Source organism: Ixodes scapularis, unplaced genomic scaffold (genome assembly GCF_016920785.2).
Source record: "Ixodes scapularis isolate PalLabHiFi unplaced genomic scaffold, ASM1692078v2 PGA_scaffold2__306_contigs__length_199485367, whole genome shotgun sequence".
NCBI classification, from domain to species: Eukaryota; Metazoa; Arthropoda; class Arachnida; order Ixodida; family Ixodidae; genus Ixodes; species Ixodes scapularis.
In genome coordinates this window covers 12,578,023-12,602,729 of record NW_024609857.1, presented here as the reverse complement: position 1 = coordinate 12,602,729, position 24,707 = coordinate 12,578,023, and the positions used below count along the sequence as shown (strand labels likewise).

Sequence of the window (24,707 nt, the reverse complement as noted above, 5' to 3'; positions counted from 1 at the left end):
AAAAGACGCTAGTCGTGTCTAGTGCATTAAGTATCATTATATGTTCTGCCCTCTTAAATCAAAGCATCAACCTTTCAATACTTTGGAAGCGTGTCATGTGGTACTTCAGTGAAAATAAAGGTATTTCCCTGCTTTCTGCCACGAAGTGGAACGCAGACCTCGTCCTGCCTTTTCAATAACTTTTATTTTTTGTGTACGTGTCCGCCCAGTACTTCCTATGCTGAAAATAAATTTGTACTGCGTTGTTTTAGACTGGATTGACGCCGGTGTGTGTTTCTTCTTTTGTACAAGGAGGACGTTTCAACACAATCGCCGCAAACGTTACATTATATTTACTTTCTATTACACACATGAAATGCGAAACGAAGAATATACTGTTCACTGGCACCTCCAGAATGTACGTTTCGATCTATCTTGAACTCCTGATGGAGCGCCAACAGCTGCCTGGACTTTCCATTAAATCAAGGCTCTTATTAAAAAAATCCTACAAGGACCGAGATGATATTATAAGAGCCGTCGCCTGCTGTTCTTCGCCATGGGCGTACCAACCGGGGGGGGGGGGGGGGGTGCAAGGCAGTTGCCCCCTCCCAGTTCTTAGAGCGGGGGGCAAGCCATGTGTTTTGCCCCCCCCCCCCCTGAAACAGCCCGCCCCCCGGCGCTGGGGGGGGGGGGGGAGGGGGTGGAGACTCTGAGTCTGGTTTGCCCCCCCCCCCCCCCCCCACACACACACACACTCAAAAACAAGTTGGTACGCCGCTGTTCTTCGCTCTGGTTTCCCGTAGTAGCGGTGCGTGGGCTGTGATGTGTGTGTGTGTAGTTAAAACGATGGACACCGTTCCCTCCACGAATGATATAGATGGAGTTCCTTCCACGAGTGGTATGGATGTGGTTCTTTCCACGAATGATATTGATGACCGTATCTAAGGTCGTTGACGTACTCTGCATGGCAGAGTACAAAAAAAGGGTGAACAAAATTACAGGAAGATCTATTGGTGGATTCTTAGGGAATCCATTAGCATGACACTTGGAAAATGCCACACGTGTCCCTTTTTGGGAAATGCTAACACTGACCCCGTAAAGCGCGATCCAAACCAACGCTTCTTTTTGCGCCTGTAGGTCGTGCGGCTGCGGATGTGACGTATTTTCGTGACGTCGCGCCGCTTCTTCGCTATTTCAGGGCGCGCACAAGAAAGTTGGATAATTTCAACTTCTCAACGCGCACAAAAACGCGCGGTGACGTAGAAGGGCGCTCCTCTGTCCCGGCCAATCGGTGGAGGGCAAGCTAGTTCCGGCTCCGCGTTTCTCGCCGTCTGGCTGCCCTCTCCTCCCCCCCCCCCCTTTTATTCTCTTCCAGCATGACAACGCGACCTTTCTCTCTCTCTCTTTCTCTCGCCGTCTGGCCGGCCAGTCTGTCGCAGTTGCACCTTGCTTGTGCGCTCGTGCCTGCGTGCGCGCGTGCGCGCTCGCCCGCAGTTTCGCCCGTCCAAACCAAAGCGCACGGTTCTGACTCAGAAAGCGCGCCCGGAAACAGCAAAAACGCCACGAAATGCGTCACATCCGCAGCCGCACGACCTACAGGCGCAAAAAGAAGCGTTGGTTTGGATCGCGCTTTACGAGGCCAGAAAGAGGCTTCAAAACATCTTCCCGAGGGGAGCCATGGGGTGATGCGGAGTATCGCGGATCGTTATTAACGGTGTTATTAACGATGTTAGTAACGTTGTTGAACTTCACGGTCCCGAACCTCAGGTTCTGCTGCTCGACGTGCACGAACCAACGCGGCTTCCCGTTCTCGAAGGTCGGGTTCCGCCGCTCGCTTCTTACGTTTACGTTGAACTTCACGGTCCCGAACCTCAGGTTCTGCTGCTCGACGTTCTCGAACCGCCGCTGCTTCACGTGGTCGTAGTTCAGCATCTGCCGCCCGACGTTGACGAATGGACGCCGCTTCTCGTTGCCGTAGTTCAGGGTCTGCCGCTCGCTTCAAGCGTTTGCGCTCAGCGTCGCGTGCCCTTCGCTGCGCAGCTTTGTCTTCAGTGCACGTAGCGTTGCTGTTAGTTTGTGGGGTGGTGCTGACGCTTGCTTGCGCCAACCCACTAACTGACGGGACTGTTGCTTCCATCACACTTCATCGGAAAAACGGAGTGAAGTGGAGTCAACAGCGGTGAACTGAACGCGCGCAGCGCGCTACCGCTGCTTATAGACCGTTCCATTAGGGTCATAGCAGAGAGGGTAAGAGAGAAAAAAATGCACTCCCCCTCTCCTCCGCAAGCCGTCCACTCCGCCGAGTGGGCTGTAGCGTGCGGCTGGCGTGCAAACTCTGTTTAAAATCGCGTCATTTTGGAACTTTCAAGCGCAGATGCGCAGATTTTGGTATGCCAGTTATCGTGTAATACTATGCTAGATAAAAAGACTCGCAGGGTCCAAATGCACTGTTACCTGCGTGCAAATAAAAAACAAAAATAGGGAAAACTGTGTCAGATTGGCCGGTCTCTTTGGCGAAAAGAAAATCCGGTTGCCGTACCTTTTTTACTATACAAAAGTTCGTACTGGTGTAGGCCTTTAGCGACCGTGAGTGGAAGTCTGAAGTAATAAATAAAAACGTGCTCTCCTGCCGCAATACACGCAGTAGTTGAGGGTAGTACTGCCGGCTGACTCAACAGCTATTTAAGTAACGGAAAAAAGATATGCTAGTTTATCATTTAGCAAAATAGAACAACAGAGAGCTATAGGCTGATTTTGGAGTAGCCACAACTATCCTAAGAACGCGAACCACTTCACAACGGCAGCCACGAGCGAGAGTTCGGTGTTCGGTAGAGCCCGCCGATACAGCCCAAAGATGGAGAACGGCAACCTCCCGGTTCGTCGTCTGCTAGCGGAGTCGGCGGCGTGCCCTCTCTCTCGTTTTACACCGCCGAACCCGCTGAACTTCCCGGATGTGTGGAGAGGGCGCTGCGGTCGAACAAAATGGTGCCGGCCAGGGAGTGCTAAATGGAATGGTCTATATCCACACTTGAAGGAGAGGTGACTAGAAGAGGAGAGTTGCGCATGCGCGCGCGGTGTGAGTAGAAGCGAACGCACGCGAAGTGCACGCAGCTGGTAGAGAGAGAGAGCGGAGAGAGTAAACGCGCAGCTGTTGGAGAGAGGGAAGGAGGAGAGTTGCGCATGCGTAGTGTGAGTGCGGACTACGACGCCGCGGGACATAGACCCGAGCAAGAGATGCTCCGCATCTAAAATAGAAGAACACAAGTGAGAGCCAAAACAGAATGCCAAAAGGAGAAAAGTGGAGGGGTCAGCGTTAGCGTTTCCCAAAGGGGAGTGTGTAATGTGTGTGGCGTTTCCAAGGGTCATGCTAACGCATCCCCTAAAAATCCACCAATGGATCTTCCGGTATTTTTTTTTTTTCATAGCGTTCGAATACGACATAACCGAAACGCGGCCTAAAATCGTTATATTTTCTTAGCCAGGAGCGCTGTTCAAAACTTGAGAGCTTAGTCCATACCCACATCTGTGCAGAGGCTATTCGCATTTTATCTCGTACTCCTAACAGTGCCATCAAAACACAGCCTTTTTCTCTTCGCATCTATTTTACAGCATTAATTCACGCAAATGTGAGATAAAAAAAACGTCAAGCAACATGCCGATAATTCAAAACTTACCCTCTTGCTTATTCTGTACAGCCGAGACTTGCCGGACCGTGAATGGATCTAAGGCGGAAAGGTGGAAAAGCAAAGGGGACATTTTAAAGCACTTGGCATTTCTTGAGCGTAGAAAACATTTTTCTACAGACAGGGCCTATTTTTTTTTTCTCACTGACATGATGACACCGCTTTTTGCCTGAGACATTGAAAGATATAACAACCATATTGGGAGCGTGCGACACCTATAGAGGGCGCGCCGCTCCACCTTGGCAGCTGGTTGGCAGCGCCACTAGTGGCAGTGTTCACGTTACGCCGCATAATAAAGCGACGCCCACTTTGTCTTATGTGGAGCGCAAGTTCGTCTGCTACTTTTGCTAAGGTTGTGTTGACGTTCGAACGCAAAGCTCTGATTGGCTTTGATTGAAGGATAGTGGGTAGAGTTCAAGGCAGCTTGCTTTGAGGTCTACCCACTATCCTTCCAATCAAGCCAATCAGAGCTCGGCGCTCTGACGTCATCACAACCTCTGCAAAAAAAAGCAGACGAGCAAGCAGCGAAGACGCCCTCAGCGTCTTCGCTGCTTGCTCGCGTTCCCGCCTCTGTGTTTCTCGATCTCGTTCCGGAGTAAAGGCTTGGCAGCTCGACATTCGAAACCTACTCACGTCCAGCTTTGCTCTGGATGTGTTTTCCGTCGTTCGACCCGCAGTAGTTGCTCGGAGTTTGGGTTTAGTCCTGTTTTCTGCTTTTGGGAGCGGCAAAGGGGGCAACATACCGCCATGTTTTTTTTTTCGCTTATTTGTGCCAGAAGGTGCCCCCACGAAGCGTTTGCGTGTTCGACGGTTTTGATATCACTACGGGACGACCATTCACCGGTACCAAAAATGAATAAATGCTGCACGAGAAGTACTTTTCGTTCCTCTTATAATCGGATTGCCATTCACTCGCTTGAGCTTCGAGGTGACGTACCGGGATTGAGAAGATTGCGGCGCTTTTTGCCAGCGCAGGAACGTGATCCGTGTTCTCAACTTCCCAAATACGTTAAAAAAAAAAGAAAAAGACAAAAAAAAAAAAAAACGCTGATTGTGGTCCTGAACGTTTTGTATAGCGCTATGTTCAGGGAAGCCGACATTAATTATAAACTATGGTTGGCTGCTTCCAGGCGGTGGCAATTAGTTCATCGACGTTATCGACACATCGTTTCATCGACATATCGTTTCATCAACAGATTGTTTCATCGACAAATCGTTTCATCGACACCTGAGATTAGCTGTTTTCAGTAATAAGCAACATCAGAATATCGCCGCGAAGCGGAGTCTGCGGCTGGGTCAGGTTGGTTAACATTTTTTTGTAATGAGCTGCCGCAAACAAGTATTTTTAATACTTCCAAAAAGTAATGAGATCAACCTTGTCACTTCATCCTAAGCAACGTATTAAAATTATTACAACGTTACTCCAATAAGTATTTAATTGCAAGTAATTTGATTACTTGTCATGTACACCGTACAAGCCTGCTCGTGCGTCATTAACTCTTATAACATTCATTTTTTTCTTTTCACTTTTTTAGAACTTTCAAAAATATGTATGCGTCTAGAAAGTGAGAGAGAGGAGGAGACGGAGAGCGCGGAGGAGCCGTCAAAACGCTGAGCTCTGATTGGAACGATTAGTGGGTACATCTAAGGCTATTGCTGACTTTGTCTCCAGTGCACTCGTCGAACGTGTTCGAATGCAAAAAACAAAACGCCGGACGCCAGCGTTTCAAATCCTAGCGCGTTCAACGAATGCAGTGGAGACAAAGGCAGCTAGCTTTAGGCCGACCCACTAATTTTTCCAATCAGGGCTCGCCGTTCAGACGTCGCCGCCTACCTCGTTGGTCTCCGCACGCCCTCGTTTCCTCTTCTCTCACACTTTTTGGGCGTACAGTTGAGGGTGATATGAAAAAGCCCAGTTGAGCGTGTGGCTTTGTAGACCTTCACGGCATATACAGAGTGTTTTTGTTTGTTACAGCATTACGTGTTTGTTAAAAAAAAAAAGACGTGAAAGCTACATTTACGCGGTTTGTGCAGGTGAGGTATACGGCCAGGGGGACATAGTTGAGGTATCATTCATGTAGCTGGAGCGAGGCTACCGGTTGCGGTAGGGCGCCCGCGCGATTTTACCGTCTCTTATCTAGCCCCAGCCAATACCTGCTGCACGAGAGGTACCTTTTTTGCACAACTACGCTACCCACAAGCTCGAAGTATTAATAAAGATTATTGATTTAGTGGTTTGGCATGACGCTCAGAAAGTTACTAAATTGAACTATATGTTTATTTTCACTAATTACAAAGTTATTGAATAAATTTTACTTATCGTCTGAGCGATCGTTACCATTAATTAGCGCCTATACTAAGTCCCCCTGGCCGAATAATTGACCTGCATAAACAGTATAAGTGTAGCATTTAAGGTTTATTTTAAACAAAACTGTGAAGCTTAAGAAAAAGACACCTTGTATAAAAGAAAGCTTAGTTACCATCGAGACTACTGTGGCAACGAGCGGCATTTCAGCAGTTGTTCTACTTTCGTCTTTATTCCCCGCTTAGTCGGCAAGCGAGTGCCGAGTGAACACCGATAAAATTAAATAAAAAATCGATTATCATCATTTATCCCACGAAAATATTATCAAATGCCCCCAAAAATGATCGCTCAACCTACCGACCCGGCGGATTCAGCAGTGCTTGATCTTGCCATTTTGTCGCAGAATGCGCCCACACCCGGCGCAATAAGCATAGACTAAGCCGTAGATGTCAAGTGGGGAGTCACGACAACAACTGAACGGCCGTTAAAGCCTCGAAAAGGGTTGAGCTTTCCTCTGCTAGATGACGCGGCAGGCCCTGGAAGCCACATGCTCGCCTTGACTCTTTCCATATCGTCCACGAATGTAGCTCGAATGAACGTCTGAAGCTACATTAAGACCCATCACAAATTGACGGCAAAGCTTTCCTCACTGGATCTCCCCAGCCAAGTATGTTTATTCAGGCGCTCAGGTCCTTACTAATGCAAACATTAGCTATGCCGTGGGACTCGTGTGAGCGAAGAGCGCAAACGTTTCATCACTGCACTAAAGACGGGGTCACACTGCTTACATACATCATACAAAAGACAGTCTGTATATAGATCCGACCGCGAGTCACTGCGAGATGCGTGCTTCGAATGCCGCATGGCAATGAGTTCAAGGAGAAACACGCGGCATTCAAACCACAAATATTGCTGTGGCTCGTGTTTGCAGGTTGTCTTTTTGTATGATATATGAATAGTGTGACTCGGGCTGTAGATTCAAAATGTTCGAAACGTAATTTTGCCTATCCTATCAAAATTTATCGCGCGCAATGTGGTAGCCCCCCACCGAGAAGCCGAAACGGCATACAATAAATTTTCGGTCAATGGCGCGCACAAACCCTGCGCGTCTACGCAGACGGGATCTGCATGATAGATTGATCGGAGAGGCCAGCGAAACGAGTGGCAATATGAACCGATTTGCTACGACGTCCTAAGCTTTATTCGTCTCCTGACCTTTTGGGCAGGCCCTATCCTCGACACCTTAATAAAACATTTTGCAGCTGGGTTTGAAATGTTGCCGAAAGCAACAGACGTTAAGAAAACAGAATGAACGCAAGATATTTATCTATATCGGTTCTACCTTTGTTTGGAATAACGAACTGTGAAGCCAAGCGTATGACAGAGCGATGAAACCTCTTTGAATACGGTGTCCTTTACAGAGTTTGTCATCTCAATTGTATTCATTTGTGTGTGGAATTTAACATACACGTGAACTCATACCATGGTGAATTTACAACGAACCATTTATTCAAGCTGCGAGGCATTGTTGCCATAAGGTATCACACGAGCACGTTATTTCTTAATGTAATTTCTGCATGTTTCTTTTTGGACATTGAGGAGATTCTAACGAGCTGTGGTAGCTTTGTTAGGTTATTGTAGCAACATGTTTACACGAAACATTACTTCCGAATGTGTTACTAAAAATAATCCCAATTTGTGCGTTTTAAATTTGTTATGCATGCCAAAAGCAATGCCATGTTATTCGAGCATTTTCAAATGACAAAAATAACAGTTCTGAAGATATTTGCAGCTTTTAGGCCAAGATTACAAGGGTCGTGATCGGCGGGAAAGAGTGCTTTCTGCAATCCTCAAAAAGCATCAGCGTATTTTTTTCTTTTCTGTAATAGAATCGCGTTATTCTACTACTTCGTTACACCGAAAAAAAAGACCATGATGTTTTTTGTTTAACAATTGTCCTAAGCGTATTTAGGATGCACACTTTTTCAAAAGTCATAACTTTCAAAGTCATAAAATTAAAAAAAAAAGACAACACAACAACGCATGTTTAAAGGTCAAACTAAAATCTAAAGCCATAGAAGATCCGTTGTCACGAATTGACCTCTAATCTAGTCTCAATAATTACTTACGTAATTGTGGTATATGCTTTCTCAACATGATTGACATAAACCCACATATCACCTAGAAATTGTAAAAAAATCTCTTCTGCAATTGTCTCCAAGACTTTTGCTGGCACATCGGTTTACCGATTTACCAGCCGATTTACCGACTTTTTATGTAACTTCCAAAACCGTGTCGACAATTATATACAGTTTTTTTGTTTTTGTAATCTCTACGAAACACCCCGAATCCCTTGAATAGCATTCCACAAAAGTGCCAAATAACTTGTTTGTTTTGCACAGAAACAAAGCAAATAAGCACGCTAACCGAATATGAAGGCACATTAGTAGCAACCGATCAAGAACGACGAAAGTGAGTGGTTCAGACACGTGTTTACGCCGGTGTCTTTCCTCTGTCCTTCCTGCAGAGGCAAAGACCCCGTAACCAATGGAACTTTGGCTTCCCATCGCGCAACCGCAGCGGACTCTACGAGCCAACCGGGGCTAAACTATAGAACAGACCGTGTCACGTGATCCTACAGTGGCGCAGAGGGACACGCAGAGCGTGAAGTCACGTCGCACGCGTGGGCTTTTGCATTGGCTAAGATGACTCGTTGCATCCGTTGCGGTCCATCCTAATGGCTGGTTTTCACGTTTGCACTTGACTGTGATCAACTCCGTTACAACCACTTGCGAGAGCTTGAGACGAGAGAACACACACAGGAGCCATCTATCGGTTTTCCGTGGAACACTTCCCAACGGCGTATATTTTGTGAATTATTCTTTCCTTTGTACTTCACATATTTCTGCCAACTTTACAAGCAAGGTTCCTTGTTTCTGAGGTTTAGTTTTCTTCCAATTCAAGCTTCTTTTTTTTTTTTTCGAGGTTAATTGTTTTCTACCGATTCGGTGTTTCTCGGTATCAAATTTTAATGTTGGAAAAAACAAAACAAAGCTAAAATTCCCAAAGTTTACTTTGAAAAAAAAATGATTCCTCCAAGATCCAGGGAACATACGCGTGACCGGAATACTTGGGAAACGCCCACGTGAGAATAAGGAAAGGAAACGAAAAAAAGTGCGTGGTTTCGAAGAAAGAAACAGCCCTCGCGGACAGTTCGGAGTGAGCTATGTCCGAGTGAACACGAAATAAGGCTGCAGTTAAAATTTTTCTTCCCGTAAAACTTTTTTAGTTTTTTCTAAGAACAGCTCTGTTTTGGGTTTTAACGATTTACCCCGACACAATTTTTTCTTTTCGGAGTTTATCGGTTTTTATTTAAAACACGGAAGCGTAGTTACAAAAAGCGACGTTTTCTCATACATAAAGAGAATGGATCTCATCTTGCGAAAACAGCGAGACCTTCAGTTTCGATATAGGAAGACCGGAAATGTTCAAGGACCCCTGATGGAAGGCAACGGTGTGTTAACGTGTTCTGTCGTCGGAAACAGTGACAAATCCAAAACAAAAAATCGCATAAAAAAAAAAGAAAAACCTTTTGGTAAGGTATATATTGTTTTGCGATTTGCCCCGGACGTACCCGGGTTGTTCCTGAACTGGTAGAAGGCCTCGAAGCCTGTGCCGTCGAACTTGTCGTTCGACTTGAAGGCAACTCGGAAGAAGTCTGCGTCAGACTCTATCTTGGTCGGGCGCAGGTTGCCGCAGTGCCGCGGGATTTTCCGGTCCACCGTGCGGAAGTTGGAGAACTCCACGTAGTCGCTGGCCGTGTCCGACAGACACCTGCGAAATCCAAGCCAAGACAACATTCAAGTCGGCGGCAGATTTAGGTATGCAGACGTGAAGAGAGAACCATCTGCGTGCACTGACTACGCGCCATGTTGGAAGCATGTTTACTTTATGCACACTATTCGAACATGTCTGCTGACAGTTCTTGTATGGCCAATGTGACGTCATACAAGGAAAGCCTCCGACACTGTCTACTGCAGAATCTATTTTGTTTGATGCATTACCTGTGAGACGGCGGCTTAAATAAGCGGGAAAAGCTCTGACCTCTCCAATGTCTCACACGGGGTATTTCAGGTGTACTACGATACTAGACGAACTTATTCGCGACTCCAGCGAAACGGACGCCGCCAAGCGGGAAAACCGGGAACCAGTCGGTCCAGGTCGCTCCGCGCCCCGCCGCGTCTCTGGTGGCTTTCGCGGACACGTGCTGTCGGCGTGGGGGCGAGCAATGTAATTTGACGAAGGCTCGAAAATTTCTTAAGTTTGCCTGAGTGTTCATTAGTGTGGTGAAGCCTCAGTAGATTGTTTCTTTCCATCACGTGTTTGAAAGCCCGTTTACTCCACAACACACGGTCGCGTGCTTTCAATTTTTTGGATGGGGAGGAATCACGGAAAAAGCTTTTTGATTTCTTGTCTGTATCGAATCACATTCAAAGTGACGACTACTTGGTAACCGATAAGTGGTTTCTTTATAAGGATGTAGAACAGTGGACTGAGGTCGACAGACGAGGTGTTTCACTGGAGGGAACACCAATGTTGCAATCAAGAGAATGGGAAGGTTCGATAGCTGCTTTTCTTGAGTTTCGTTGTGCTCGATTAGCTTCAAGTTTGAGCCACTAACGCCGGCCGGTGCGCTGGCTATTCATCTTGGCTGCTTTTCGCCAAACAAGACCACACTGAAGGAGTTGGGCTGATTTCGCTATTACTTGATTCAGAAAACCTGCTCGCTGCATATGATTAATGAGGGAAATTTTTTGCTTTCAAAAGGTGGGGGACGCGTCTCGCAAAGTTAGAAGGTGTCACGGCATTAGGATCTATCGCGCCTCCAATATTTATATTATAACCCCTGTCAAAGCCAGCAGCAATATACGTCTACATTGCTCAGGTTGACCGGCCACAAAAAATACTCATTTTATCCGTTCAGGATTCGAAGTCAAGTTCATTGCAGAGAGGTCTGAGTGAATCTCCGATGAAGACTCTCCTCAGTTTGTCCGCATTCCTCTCCGTTCTACCGGCTAGAACCATTTGGCTAAGTTTAAGTAGTATCTCTATGTCTGTCGAATATACTTTTATTCAGCAGTTCACCTAATACTTAGTCAACTAAGTTCATATTTCAACCCGAAGAATATACTAATATCGCTTTAGTGGGACATAGTACGTAATATAATACATAATCCGCATATTCGTCAAAATGACTTCTCGATTGCTACTAAAACCTGAATTTAAATACGGGTATCAGGTGCTGAGTGAAGCGCCAGCGGGTTAACATGCTCTTTGGCTCAAGAAGCGCTTGCTTAATTTTCGTAATTTGCCTGCAGCCTGTGTTCTTGACCGAGCACGCGACTGGAGCTGTTCATTGAAACGCGGACACGCACAAAAGCTCAATTTCGCGGACAGATAAGTCGCATGGTCGAGGCATGCGAGGTAGCTAAAAATTACTCTTGGTGGAACAATTTTGTAGCCATCGCCGCTTTCTTTAGATGATCAAAACCAATCAGACTCTATTACCGTTTCTCCGGAGCCCATAGTTTCGGTTTTGAACGAAGTCTCCGAAACGCAAGTTTGACATGAAAAGAACAAAAAACACCGGCAAAACAAAACTATGCTCGGCAAGTTTATGCGCACCAGCTACACTTAACCGTCTCAGTTCAAATACTCATAAAATTGGGCATTAAACAAAACAAAATCTGTGAAATTGAATGCTCCACCCATTCAGGCGGCCCGGCCGAGCCGACGCGACCTGGACCCAGCGGCCATGTTTGTTTGGTGGTGGCGCCCCCTATAGGTCGCTGGAGTCGCGAATACGGGACGCGCGAACTGTGCTTTCCCGTGGCAGCGTTTCCCTGGAAGACGAGCAAAGGTTCCTCGACGTAGCACTTCGGGACGGTTTGTTGAGTGCTACAGCGGGGAGTTCTAGGAAATCGTTTTGTACATCCGATACGGTACGATGAGCCGTCCGGTACGAACTGCGCATGCGCGAGTCTTCTGTGGTATAGCGCATGCGCAGTTCGTACCAGAGGAACCATCGGACCGTATCGGATGTTGCAAAACGATTCCCTAAAACCCTATAATACACGAGACCGTTGCTCGGCTGCCAAATCGAGCGGGGATCCGACGAGAAAAGACAAAGACAGTTCGAGTGGTCCGCATGCGGAGAGCGAGTCGTCTGCTTCTTTTGCAGGGGTTGTGTGGTGACGTCAGAGGGACGCCGAGCCCTGATTGAAGGACAGTGGGTAGTCATCAAAGCAAGCTGCCTCGAGGTCTACACACTATCCTTCATTCAGAACCAATCAGAGCTAGGTGTTTTCGTGTCACCACAACGCCTGCAAAAGAAGCAGACGATCTTGAGCCCCGCATAAGTTTGGGGAGCACTGTACATAGTACGTTTTATGAATGGCACCGAGCGTCAATAATACGGTTCATTTTAGAAGATGAAGCTGTAGTAGTTAGAACTTTTTTGACATTATGCTAACTCTCAAGTGCACTGTTGTACCTCTGCAAATGAGTCTTAGTATTGAAACATAATTTACTAGCTTGAAACAATTTCAAAACTTGCGATTCTTACTCCTTTGCAGCCCTACTCGATCGTTACCACGAGGGATTCGGCGAAACCTCATTTACTCATGGGGAGAGGTCTTGCACCCGTTCTTTCACATGCGTGGTCTCACTATTACATTTCGGGAATAGTAGAATATAATACAATTATTACTTCTTTCTTTTTTTTTTACTTTATGGCTTGGGGTGAAGCTTTAACATCATAGTGTCCATTAAATAGATGCAGACATCAAATTTCCTATTGCATTTTTTATTGTACACAACCGCTCTGATATCACAAATCGTGTTACACATCGTAGAATACGCGTAGAAGCTGCAAATGCTATCTTATTACTTCGTTTCTAATTTTCTAATTATGTCTTTCGGGTTAGACTACTCGGATCAGGATTCTCGGGATGACGTCACAGACCACCGGCTGTCACGCCGGTGCCAGGAGGAGGGTGGCGTGATCGTAGGGAGACGGAGAGTGCGACGGAGTGGCTGCTTCGTCGTTTACTCTCACTCCAGCACATAAGGCGCACGTGCACCGCGTCACAGTCACCTATAACCGTCGCCATAACGCGCGGGAAATGAAGTTTGTAGAGAGCCTAGATTGAAGAAAGGGCCCATCTCCAGCTCCAAAGAGCCTTTTGCAATTTAATGGCGGACGTCTTCTGCGGAGATTGGTCGCAAGTGGCGCTGCTGCGTTGTCGTTTGGCGAGGAGGAAGGCAAGCGCAAAGGTGTAAACGTAGGCAGACGATTGATGTTGTTGCCACCTCCTCGCAGCTCGTATTGTAAACGCGGCCCACAAACCACGGGAACCCTATCGAGCAGTTGGAAACACTCTGCCATCTAGGCTCTCTAGAACTCTGGTTCGGTGGGTAGCGCCATCTTATGCGGAAATCTTGCAGCCCTGAGACAGCCCGCGGTCGTAATATTTGCACCCGATATCGAGCCCGAACGTCCACGTGCCCTGCCAAACTGCGACGCGCGGCGCTCGTGCCAAACCGGTGGGTGGCTTATGCTATGATGTCATCCTTATAACCCTGCTCCGGACAATTTAAACCGAATCAACGAAGTACAGCCCCCCCCCCTTCCCCTCAAAAAAAGAGAAAAGGAGAAGAAACAAAATAAACAACAACAACAAAAACTTTACAGGGGTATTTTTTACCGCAAAAATAAGCTACTCATCGCCCAACGCTCATTCTCCACCAAAATGCAGCGCTAGCGGTCCGGGTACCTCATTGAAAAAATACTTTTCCACTCAACGTGTGTACCGAATTTATATATGTAATTTTTGGAGTTTCTTTTTTTGTTTATTTTTTGCTACGCTACCACATACTGTATTTGCTTTATCGTAAACCTTGATCGAAGTATCTTTCCCACCTTGGCTGCCCCACGGCGGCCAATATTATCAATAAATAATAATAATAAAAAACAGGATGTGAAGTTTTAGAATTAGCCGTTATCCTTATTAAAAAAGTTACAAGAGATTTTCTGATATTTTCAAAGAAAAAATGGCGGCCGACAGGGCCCTCGAATACATGGAGCTGAATGGAGCCAGTATGTTGATCAGCCACAGAGGATGCTGTTCTCTAGCCGATGTTTCTCCTCTATGTGCACGGTTGTCATTCACTCGCGTACTCATCAAGTCTGGCTGCCTGATCAACTTTTAGATCAGCTTTTAGGGATATGCGATGCTGGACTATGTGTCAAGTCCACCGAATCTCGTCAAGGCATATTACGAACGTATTGCACAATGCGTCATGAGCCGCGCCTCCCGCCGAACTAAAGCACGCCAGTTGCCATGCCTACAATACATGAGTCCCCCTTGTTCCTAAAATCTTTCGGTACCCATTATGTAGCACATCCCAAATTATTTTAAAGTAAACTTCAATTCCATCAGCAAATTCGCTTTTTGAAAGTCATAAAGATCACAGCATAATGTGATTTTGAGCGAAGTCATCAGAATAAAGCTCCCCTTTTGACTTTTTTATTCTTACATTACCAGCTTGCAACCTACTAGCCGACAGTATCTTCGAATGTAATTCAATTACTTTTTCGACGTATTTTTACTCTACCCAAGATAGCTCGTAGTAAAAGTAACTTAAATACTAATCTAAATACATTTTTCAATGGGTATTTAGTATCTTATCCTGAATAATTTTGTTGAGTATTTGGCGCAACACTGGATTCAAGATGGCGGTTATTTCGACTGGCTCAGCATGGACGACGTGTTGTTCGCGAAGTTCAGTATTACTTGAAATTATGTGGTGTTCAGCTCGGTAATTCTTCCCGAACCCACCACAGTCAAGTCAGACCACCGTGCAGCTAAAGAAGGGCACAGTGCAGATGTTCACAGCTCGCAATGTGTGTAAACGTTGCGACCTGCTCGACATTCCTTCGCACCGCTCATCGCCGACGGACGAAGGACTCTCCACAAAATCGCTGTCGCTGTGCAGTCCTGCACTTCTTCCCGCGATAGCATTGATGAAAGGTGCCGTTTCAACGGTACGATTGACTAAAGCTCCGTGATCGAATTTAGCTGCGAACTCGTCTCGTAGCCTCCGGGCCTCCGGACACCGCAGAAAGCGCGCTTGACCAGGCAGCTGCGGCTTGGCTTAATTTGAAATAGATGGAATTGAAAACGTTCGTTTTAATTTTCAATATTTATTTTGAGGAGCATGGTGGCGCTGTAATTACGCGAAATTCTACGGCTCTGGCAAATTGAATCAAAATCGTGCGAGATGTTCATTCGGCAACGTTAACGGAAAGCAGAACTATAATAAGATAGGTCTGAGCAGCTAGTTTTTAGAGTACGCTACACTATTATACTATTGCGTATTGCGTACGTAAGATCCAGCAGCGCTATACTAAAACTGTAGATTAACAAGTTTTAAAATAGCGTACTCAAAAGCTTTGCATACGCAAAGAAATAGCGGCGTCGCCGTACGCCAACCCAGAGTGCGAAGTGGCGACGACGACTCCATTTTTCTGCGTACGAAAAGCTTTTGAGTACACTGTTCTAAAACTAGCTATTATTGAAAGTTTCTTAACATATTCAACGTGTTGCTTTTCATGATTAGTGATGCCATTGGCGCAACTAAAAAGTTATAAATAGAGAAAAAAAGAACGAAATTACGGCGCAAAGTAGTGACGTCTTTTCTCATTCCACCAATGCAATATGCGCTCTCTGCTTCAATCACGGTGTAAGGTTTTGGGTCAGAAACTCGCGTTTCATCTCAGAGCCTGACTAAGTACATAAAAAAAAAACACAGGGTCTTTTTTGTTATTCCTAAGACTACTTCAAGGCGAAAGCCCCAGCGCCGAGGCATTAAAGACTGACACATGATTTACGGATGTGGCGGTACCGCTCCGCCCGTGTCGGAGGGGAACCCCGGGACTACTGAACGAAAGGTCACCCGGTGGTTTGACGCTACACGAGGGACAAGAGCGAAAAGTCTTTTCAGAGAAATATAGCGCCTTCGCCGATTCTGGCACAAGAAACGCCATCTCGTGGTCCAGTGGCGAACCGTGGGTTTTGGTACCTTTCGTGTCGCCGTCAAGTTTCGGTAGCTTTCGTGTCGTCGACGTGTTTTCACTCAAGGTCTTTGAAGGTCGACTGAATGACGAGACATATAATGCTTTCGTCTTAATAATTTTAGGGCAAATCTACGAGCTTGCACAAGTGCGGAAAAATGTTCAGACTAGGCTACCTTCATGTTCGCTTTATAGGCTGATGACATCGGGTCATATTGTTCCCGATGTTTTTGTTTCTTCTTGGAATATTGAAATGGTGTATAAACCATTCAAATATTTTACCAAGTCCTCAGCCCAGTGTGCGATCTCCTCAGCAAAGAATCGTAAATATTAACTCTTCTTGGCAGTGAAGCCGAATGAGCTGCTTTAAATAAAGTATGTTCCTTTCTTCCTTCCGAAGCTATAGGTACCCGCGCGCTCGCGCACGTTGAAGCGCCGATCACAGTTGCACTCGCGCGGTCTTCACTTCTTCGGAAATGCCAGAAAAAAGTGGCCCCGAATATACAAAAAATGCCATCACCCTAAGCAATAAACACATGAAGGCACCCTAGTTCAGACCGTTCAAAACCAAAACGCGAGTTTTGCAATTCATGAAACCAAACATATACTGAAAACGACTCCAGCGACCCATAGGGGACACCACTATCGGGCAAATATGGCGGTCGAGTCCAGGTCGCGCCGTGCCATGTGCCAGCTCAACGCACAACGCTGGGACATCAGGGAGTAAGCATTGGACTCAAAATTGGTTTTCCTCGTTTTTGTACCCTCCACGTTTCGAACCTGCGGCGATGTGTTGGCGTCAGCGAGCTTCCAGGGGCTTGACTTTCTTCCAGGAAGCGATGAAAAAGCTGCCTACTGTTGTCCTTCCACGTTTCTGATCAACGTTGATAAACGCGGGATGTCTGGATCACGCGATTGCGTACGTTGCGTGCAGAGCAAACTGGGTAACAAGATGATACTACAGTTACGATAGAGTCACCGGGACAACTGTTTCATCGCGCCAACCGCTCACAACATGTAAACACGGAAGCCAGAAGAGACGAGCGGAAACCGCGAAATGACCTGTTCCGGCTAGTTCAGTGTTTTATCGCTAGATGCCGTCTGTTTTGCTGGAGTTTCATTTTGCTTTACGTCAGCGTACCTACAAAAGGCTACCGTAAGTCACATGAAGGAAGGTCGTGTTTATTCGATTCTGGTTGATGTAGTTTAACAAAAAAGCGGTGGCTTGTAAATAAAATCTTCAACGTACGAGTATAATCGATATACACAAAACATGGTTCCGCGGCATTCCTTCAAGAGCATGACAAACTTTGCAGTTTTTTTTGTACGGATAAAGATTGAGGGAGAGGGAGGAGATGAAAGCGCGCTGGGACGTCATGGCACCAAGTTTTTGCTAAAATGCTTTGTAAATTGACTCAAAGCTAGCTGCCTTTTTTTTCGCATTTACTCTTGGAACGCTTTGGAATGTCGAACGCCGGGGTCCGACGTTCGCGTTTTCCACTGCCTCTTTGGCGCCGGCATCACTCGAACACTGCCATTTTGGCGCAGTGGTACTTTCACGTCGGGGAGCGTTTAGAATGTTGTTCCTTCTTCCATTACTCTTCCTTCTCAGTTACGTGTTCCTTCGTACATATTGTCCTTTGAAATACGTGGTACACATTTCGTAACGGTTTCCGTGGCGTTCCACCCCTTAAACAAATTGTGTGTTAAGACTTTTTTTTTTTTTTTTGAACGTGAGCAATATTTGTACGCATAACGTGCACATGGTTGGCTGTGATGCCGGGTAATGGCAGCTTACGGTGGCACGCCTTCGACATCGAAGTAGGCGAACTCGATGTAGATCTTCTCGTTGCTCTTCCCGTAGAACAGGTAGTGGCACTCGGTGTCTCGCGGGTACACGCCCGGGTAGTTGGGCGTCGAGAAGGTCCCGTTCGACACCTCAGAGCTGTTGTAGATGAAGGTGCACACTGAAAAAAAGAAAAAAAGAGAAGACAAAAAGGAATGTCATACAGTGATCTTGTCGACCTTCAAGATAAGTAGCAGCAAAGAAACGACGGGTGCGATTCCGAGCCTTCTAAAGAAAAGATCGCCGGTCTTCTTAGCGTCTTCTACATTTGTCTAGTTTCTACACATTCTGTCTTGTTGCGTTTTTTGTTTTTTGCGCTTTTCTTTTCTTGCACGTTCGCGTGCGGTGATGGCGGTGATATTACAAGCGTTTACATAATGGGATTATCACGCCGAGGCATTTAATATCTAAATAATATTAGCACAAAAAAAGAAACTAGTACTTTTTTTATGGAGTAATTAGTATCTGGCTCTACAAATATTACAACTATTCAACGAACAAAGGTAGCAGATATCTTGAGAAAGACAACGAGCAATGCAATAGAAATTAATATGACCCTAGGACGTATCGAAACCTCTTGCAGTCAGAATAGGGTAGTCGTTGACGCATGATTCTTCTATGCGGACTACTAATTGTTTGGGTTCACTTAGATTGTTCTTACCATAATGTCGTTACTATATTGATCTTGAGTCACACTATCGGAATGCTTGGGGAGGTTTATGTTCATTCTCCGCTTCTTCCGTGCCGTGGCACGATCCCGCCATGCTTGCCCAGCAGGCGACACGCACGGAATTCCTCACAGTTTATACCCTACGCCGAGAAAGGTAGAAGCTCAAGCTCTTACCTAAGACTTTTTTTATATTTATTTTAATATACCAGGGCCCGTGCAACATAAGCTACTGGCGAAGTTTTGACTTCATCCCTATAGTTTGATGCAGTGAACACCAAAGTAGGACGAAAGAAATGGCTTCATTCATTACCGCAGTGCACGTTTAGATTTAATCTGAGAATAAATACCCTTGACACGTCAAAATGTAAACATAAAACCGAGGTCACAGAACCACAAGATAAAGTCCTGATGTGCTTGGCTAGGGCACCTGATTTTGCATCTAGTCATTGGTTTACTTGATAGACATATATATAATGACTTAGGCTGATATATAATGAAACTTTTTTTACTCGACCAGTTTTGTGTCACTCGCCTTCTGCATATATGCAACATAAACATGTGAAGACTCCCCCCTCTTCCCTTTTCTTTTTGCGTTTCGGTCAGGGACTTTCGAGAAGTTATGTGTGCGCGGTGTTAAATATATGGTAACATGAAACCAATAATTAAACCGTTTGTACAGCATGAAGAGTTCTAAAAATGATACACGCGATGAAGAGTTCACCGCCCGCGTTAAAAGCTTTTTCTCAAACTGGTGCTTAAAGCTGAACAGCTACCACGGATAAGCTGAAAAAAAAATTACACGTGCGCAGAAAAGAAAAAAAGAAAGAAAGGCAGCGCTTTTGTTCGACGCATGTTTATGTGATACTTGCTGCATGGAGAAGGAACTACGCTCTGCCTCTGCTGTTTGTGTCTACGTAAACACAACCCCTATTAAAAGCGAGGCAACGTATAGCTATACTTTTCATACATTCCGTCGAGAAACGAACCGGGGCCTTAAGGACCGCAACAGCGGGCGCTCTCCCGAAAACAACGAAGCAATAATCCCACGCTCCGAACGTGAGGCGACAAACCCAACGAGAATGACATTGCATCGTAAACATTTTGATATTCCTTTCTTTCACGATCCAACTGTTGAGACATTCAAACTACCGCCTCCTCCCCGGCGGGAAACGCTCTTCCCCATCTCTCGCGCACTTACACTGTCTTCTTTTTTTTCTTCTTTACAGAAGCAGAGCGCGATTTGCGCATTCTCTAAGCACGAAACGAACTCTGCGCTTCGTTTATTCCTTTTTTTTTTCTTTCCTTCTTCCCTCGACGAGAGCCTTGTTCGCGAGCGCAGCCCGCGCAAACAGCCCCCCGCGGCGCGCCTCGTCCGAGGCGAAAACCATCCGGCGTATCGAACGAAGCCGGAAACAAGCAACCGACAGGAAAGTCTACTCCCAACTTTTATTCCTTCCAACAAGCAACCGCTGGCCGAGCTGTGTTGTAGAGCGAAGGCGGCTTACTATGGGAGAATCGCTAGTTGTGCTTCCTCCCACTCGCCACACACACACAAACGCACGCACGCACACACACGTTTCCAAGAGGAAACGCGGCGAGGCATTAAAAGAGGGCCCCGGACCGAGAAACCCTCACTGCGGGTTTTATTGAGCTTGGGGGCATGAAGCGAGCAAGCGGTGCTCTTAGAACGGATTCATCCGCACGCCTTCGAGGCTGTTTGGCTGTTTCTGCGCTGCAACGCTCTCCCTAGAGCACAAATGCTCTGCCTTCCCTGTCTTCTTACGCGTTTCTTCAAAAAATCGACGAGGCCATAGGGGAAAGGGAGCGGGAGGGACGACAGTCCTACCATGGAGGCTATGGCATACATAAGGAAGAAAGTAGAGCGAGCGACAAGGCACTCGTCGACTCACCGCCTTGAATGAAAGGATGGGACCCGATTCTGGGAATCTAGAAAAGTGCGTGCCTTTCGGAGTTCAATTGGTCGCCGCATTTTCTTCTGGCTGGACTCCGGGGAGTTTTAAAACATAAAGCTTGCTAGAATTCCCCCTCCCCTTTTTCTTCTCTTTTTTTTTTTTTTGTTCTTGTCTTGAGAAACTTGGCGGGTTTAAAAACGGCACACATCAAGATATCGATACGCCTCGGAGGAACGCTCCGAGGCGATAGGTATTTGAAGATAGGTATTTGATGTATATCCATACAGCGAACGTGGAGGACTAATTAACGATTCTTTGTCGAGTCGATGTCTTGGAAGATTTTCTGTTACACTACAGAGTACCGTTTATTAAGAAACTGTATCAAGGTGACGATTGAGTTTGACTGCCTGGAAAGAAGAAGTTGATCGATCGAAAGGCCTTAATGGATCCTCCTTTTAACGTAACCAGAGCGAGTAATGAAACGCCCACTTCTCGAAAAGTGTAACACAGCCTAAAGAGCAAAAGAGAGTTCAGAGAACGAACCCACCGTGCAAATTATTCTATTCAATCTCATTCCCTGGAGCTGTTTTAGGTTCCGCGTGAACCTGCCATTAAAATACTATATACACAAGACGACTTATGTAAATAAAATGAAACTTAATAATCGTTTCTCGAGTGTAAAAAACAACAACAACAAAAACGCTATGCGAATTTTGCCAAGGAACTCACAAAGGATGTTGATACTGAAGCTTAAAAAAGCACACAAACAAAAAACTGTCCGATTTAGCTGGCTGTGCTTCCCCTTTTGCTAGATGAATCGGGAAGAAAAAAAATACACTACGAGAAAGATTGCTATCGTTAAAGAGACCAAGAGTAAACAAAAAGAGATGAGACGACAAGTTCGGAAGCAGAACAAACTGAAGTAATATTCGCAGCGCCGCATCGTTGAACGGATTCGAAGGCTTCCGCAGAACGTCTCTGGTTGCGATCTCTCTAGAGCACGCGAGAACGCACTCAACGCAATGCCCAAGACTGACGCTTGCCTACCCAACGTCTATATTTTCCTCATAGAAGCACATCAATTATACGATACGGTAGGTGAAACAAAGAAACGCGAAAGGAACCATCATTCGTAAAACCCAGATACCCCTCCACCATTTTCCCCCATAAAGAGAACGACGACTCGTCGAAAGACACAAAGACTGCTGAACAGAGCACCACCCGCTCGAGACTGCACTGGACGCCGTTCCAGGGGATCAGTCGGCGTCAACTAACACAAAAGTGCAAGAAAAAAAGAAAAAAGAAAGAAGTGTGCACTCAAAATGGGGGGGCGCACTACCGATTCAGCGGTTGAGCAGTCTGAGATAGCCTCCGATGCTCCTCCGTGGGAGTCTAAGATAACGGCTTCGGCTTTCAAGAGCGCCACACATCTTCTACGTCCGGAACTCGCGTGGCCGGCGTTCTGGCCGCTAAATCTTCCCCGGAGAATCCACCGGGCGCCGCCAACGCAACACTCAGCGGCAGTAGCGAGAATAATATTAACGACACAAAGAGCGGAACAACAACAAGGACACCAACAACAAGAACAACCACCAGATCTCGAGTTTCCCATTGGTCCTAAAACTGCTTTTCCCCGTTGTTCGTCGAGGAAATATCGCCGCTGAGGGCCGTTCGCCGCGGACATTCGAGCGCGTCTGGGCCATAATAACGAAGACGAGCGCCCCGCATCGTCGTCGTCGCTCTCTTGAGGAGCCGAGGAGGGTTCGGGGGGTTGTTTGTTTCCATGGCGGCGAACAGCGACGCCGAGTTTAGGATTCCGCGGATGACGAACCGCCGTTCCTCATGCCAACTGACAGCGTTGCACAGGCCTCTTCCACCCCGAAACATTAGGGGAAAAAAAAAAGAAAAAAAAAAAAAAAGAAAGAGATTGCCTGGTTTCTCTGAACTGGGGAAACGAGGGACGCTACTCCTTTTTCTTCCCTATTGGATGACTCCGTCCTCGGGAAGCGTTGGTGCTCGGATCGGTTGTTTTCCTTTGTTTTAGTTTTTATTAGCAGCGATAAAGCTACGGTGGGTTTAGACGCCACTGCGTCGTTGGATGTGGCTGGAATCGTGGTGGGGATGGTCTTCCGGAATTCGCTGAGGCGCAATTGTTTAAAGTGCCGAAGCTATTTCTCGTTTTTTTTTTATTCGTCATTCTTTAACGAAAGTAATTTAGCAGTTCTTTTATTATGCCTAAAGAGTCACCGAAGATCGCAATACGCTGCACATTTATTTACAAGGAAAAATACACTTTTACAACAGGAGAGCTCTTTTAAGCATAACACTGTTCAGGAAGTCTGAAATCAAGCCCGAGTGTGTCGAGGTGCGACGTATTTCTTAGTATCACTTGACCTTTATAATATTTTCTCAGAATCAGGTTATGCTTCCTTCATAGTTAACGCGCATCACCGAATACACATACGCATTGCGAAGATGCCGTCAATTCTCTCAGAAGAGCACAAGTTTTACAAAAGCATCAAATTATGTTAATTTGTGATAAGTTATCACGGACTCACCTCCCTGAGGATCCTGGCGACCTGAAGGAATGCCAAAATCTGCAAGAAAAAAGAAAGAATAGTTAGTAATATTCATGTCAATCGACCTGTCGACTTCAGCTATACTAGCTCCACAAATACCTCCCATTTTTCAGACGTGTTATGTAGACAAGAAGGCACCCGTCGCGATGTCGCATTCTTAAATTCTGCCCGAGTCGAAATGATCTCGCACCCAATCCGGAAATCACCTCGCATCGCCACGGATTATGTTGATAACAAATAGCTGTTAGCTTCTGATGTAACTGGGAAGCGGATACCCCCCCCCCCCCCTCCCCCCCCAATTACTGCGCCACTGTATGTATGTGATAGAGTGCTGCACTAACGGGGGAGTATTGGCTTCCCAGTTACATGGGTGGGGTGAGGGGTGCCAGGTATGGCGGCAACCTCTTCTCCCCCGTCATGGTTCGTCAGTTGCAGACGCCCATGACGTCACAGCACTCCTATCATGGACGCGTTTAGTGCTCGGGGAGCCAAGGGGCGACCAAAGTCTTCAGGGCTCCTGGTGCCTGATAGACAAACTACGCCACTGATCACATATCAATGCTATTTCATGTTCTATTTATACCTAATTGTATAAAATTTATTACGTTGGTTTGATTCCCCTTAATTGCCATCCAGCTTAGCAGCTTGAACTTGGGTCTGTCGTGATAATAGTCTTTATAAAGAACCAGCCACGCGTATGGGAGGTGAAAAGTGAATAGTTTTAAAAATGAGAACATCGCGTGTCTCACCATGTACAGCGGATGATACTGACACTATACATATTTCGCCTTCAAAACAGTAATATTCATTATGCGTATACGCGTAAAGAAGCCATTGCGAATATGTCACCTTATTACGCATAGATGCGATAACGCTTCAAAACAACAGGTACCAACCTAATAGTAATGCTGGTCACTCAAGAAAGACAACTGTTGTTCTCAGCGTACACTTTGCCCCCTATAGTTAAACTACGTGAGAGATTAGACATGGTGGGTGTAACAGTTCCAAAAAACAAAGACGATAAAAGGAACAGACACGACAGGACAACAATACGTCAAACCTTTACCAACACGCCCAATTCAAAACCTTGTTAGAGATATTAGACACTTATAGTTGTAAGTGTTGTCAAGTACATCATACCAGAGCCTATCTATTTTGCACATCACGCGCCAGAAACGCAAAAAAAAAAAAAGACGGCGTTTTGCGGTGTTTTATTGTTTGTGTTTTTGAGGCGTTTTACTTGAAGATAGCAACGAACTGTTCCGATTATATATTTCATTTAGTTTTCTTTTTACGTATTTATCGATCTAGTTTAGATGTTTTCAACTTTGAAACGCTACGCGAAGGAGTTCTGGTTTTGGACCACCCATGAAGAGAGAGCGAAGATCTCTCTTTTGCGTGGTCAAGCGCGTTCATTAGCCACTGCCTTTCCGTCCAAGTTAAACGCAGTTTGGCAGTGTTACAGGTCTACCCAAGAGATGGCGCCAGCGCTACATAGATCCCAACCCAATCGGCGCGGTCAAACTCAAATGTATGAACCGGCCGTACGCTGCGGTCACACTGCTACTACGTCATACAAAAGACAGCCTGCAGTAGA

The 24,707-nt window shown here is 46.1% G+C and overlaps 1 protein-coding gene across 1 annotated transcript in view; it reads right to left on the bottom strand.

Moving 5' to 3' along the window:
- The window catches only part of LOC8037574 (suppressor of lurcher protein 1), a 195,728-nt gene that overhangs the window by 977 nt on the left and 170,044 nt on the right, over nt 1–24,707 (bottom strand). Inside the window, exons 8-11 of the mRNA XM_042291212.1 lie at nt 23,090–23,128; nt 17,901–18,069; nt 9,602–9,801; nt 3,654–3,701 (exon numbers count right to left, since the gene is read on the bottom strand). Of these exons, the coding sequence (XP_042147146.1) occupies nt 3,654–3,701; nt 9,602–9,801; nt 17,901–18,069; nt 23,090–23,128 (456 nt within the window). The remainder of the gene's footprint in view (nt 1–3,653; nt 3,702–9,601; nt 9,802–17,900; nt 18,070–23,089; nt 23,129–24,707) is intronic.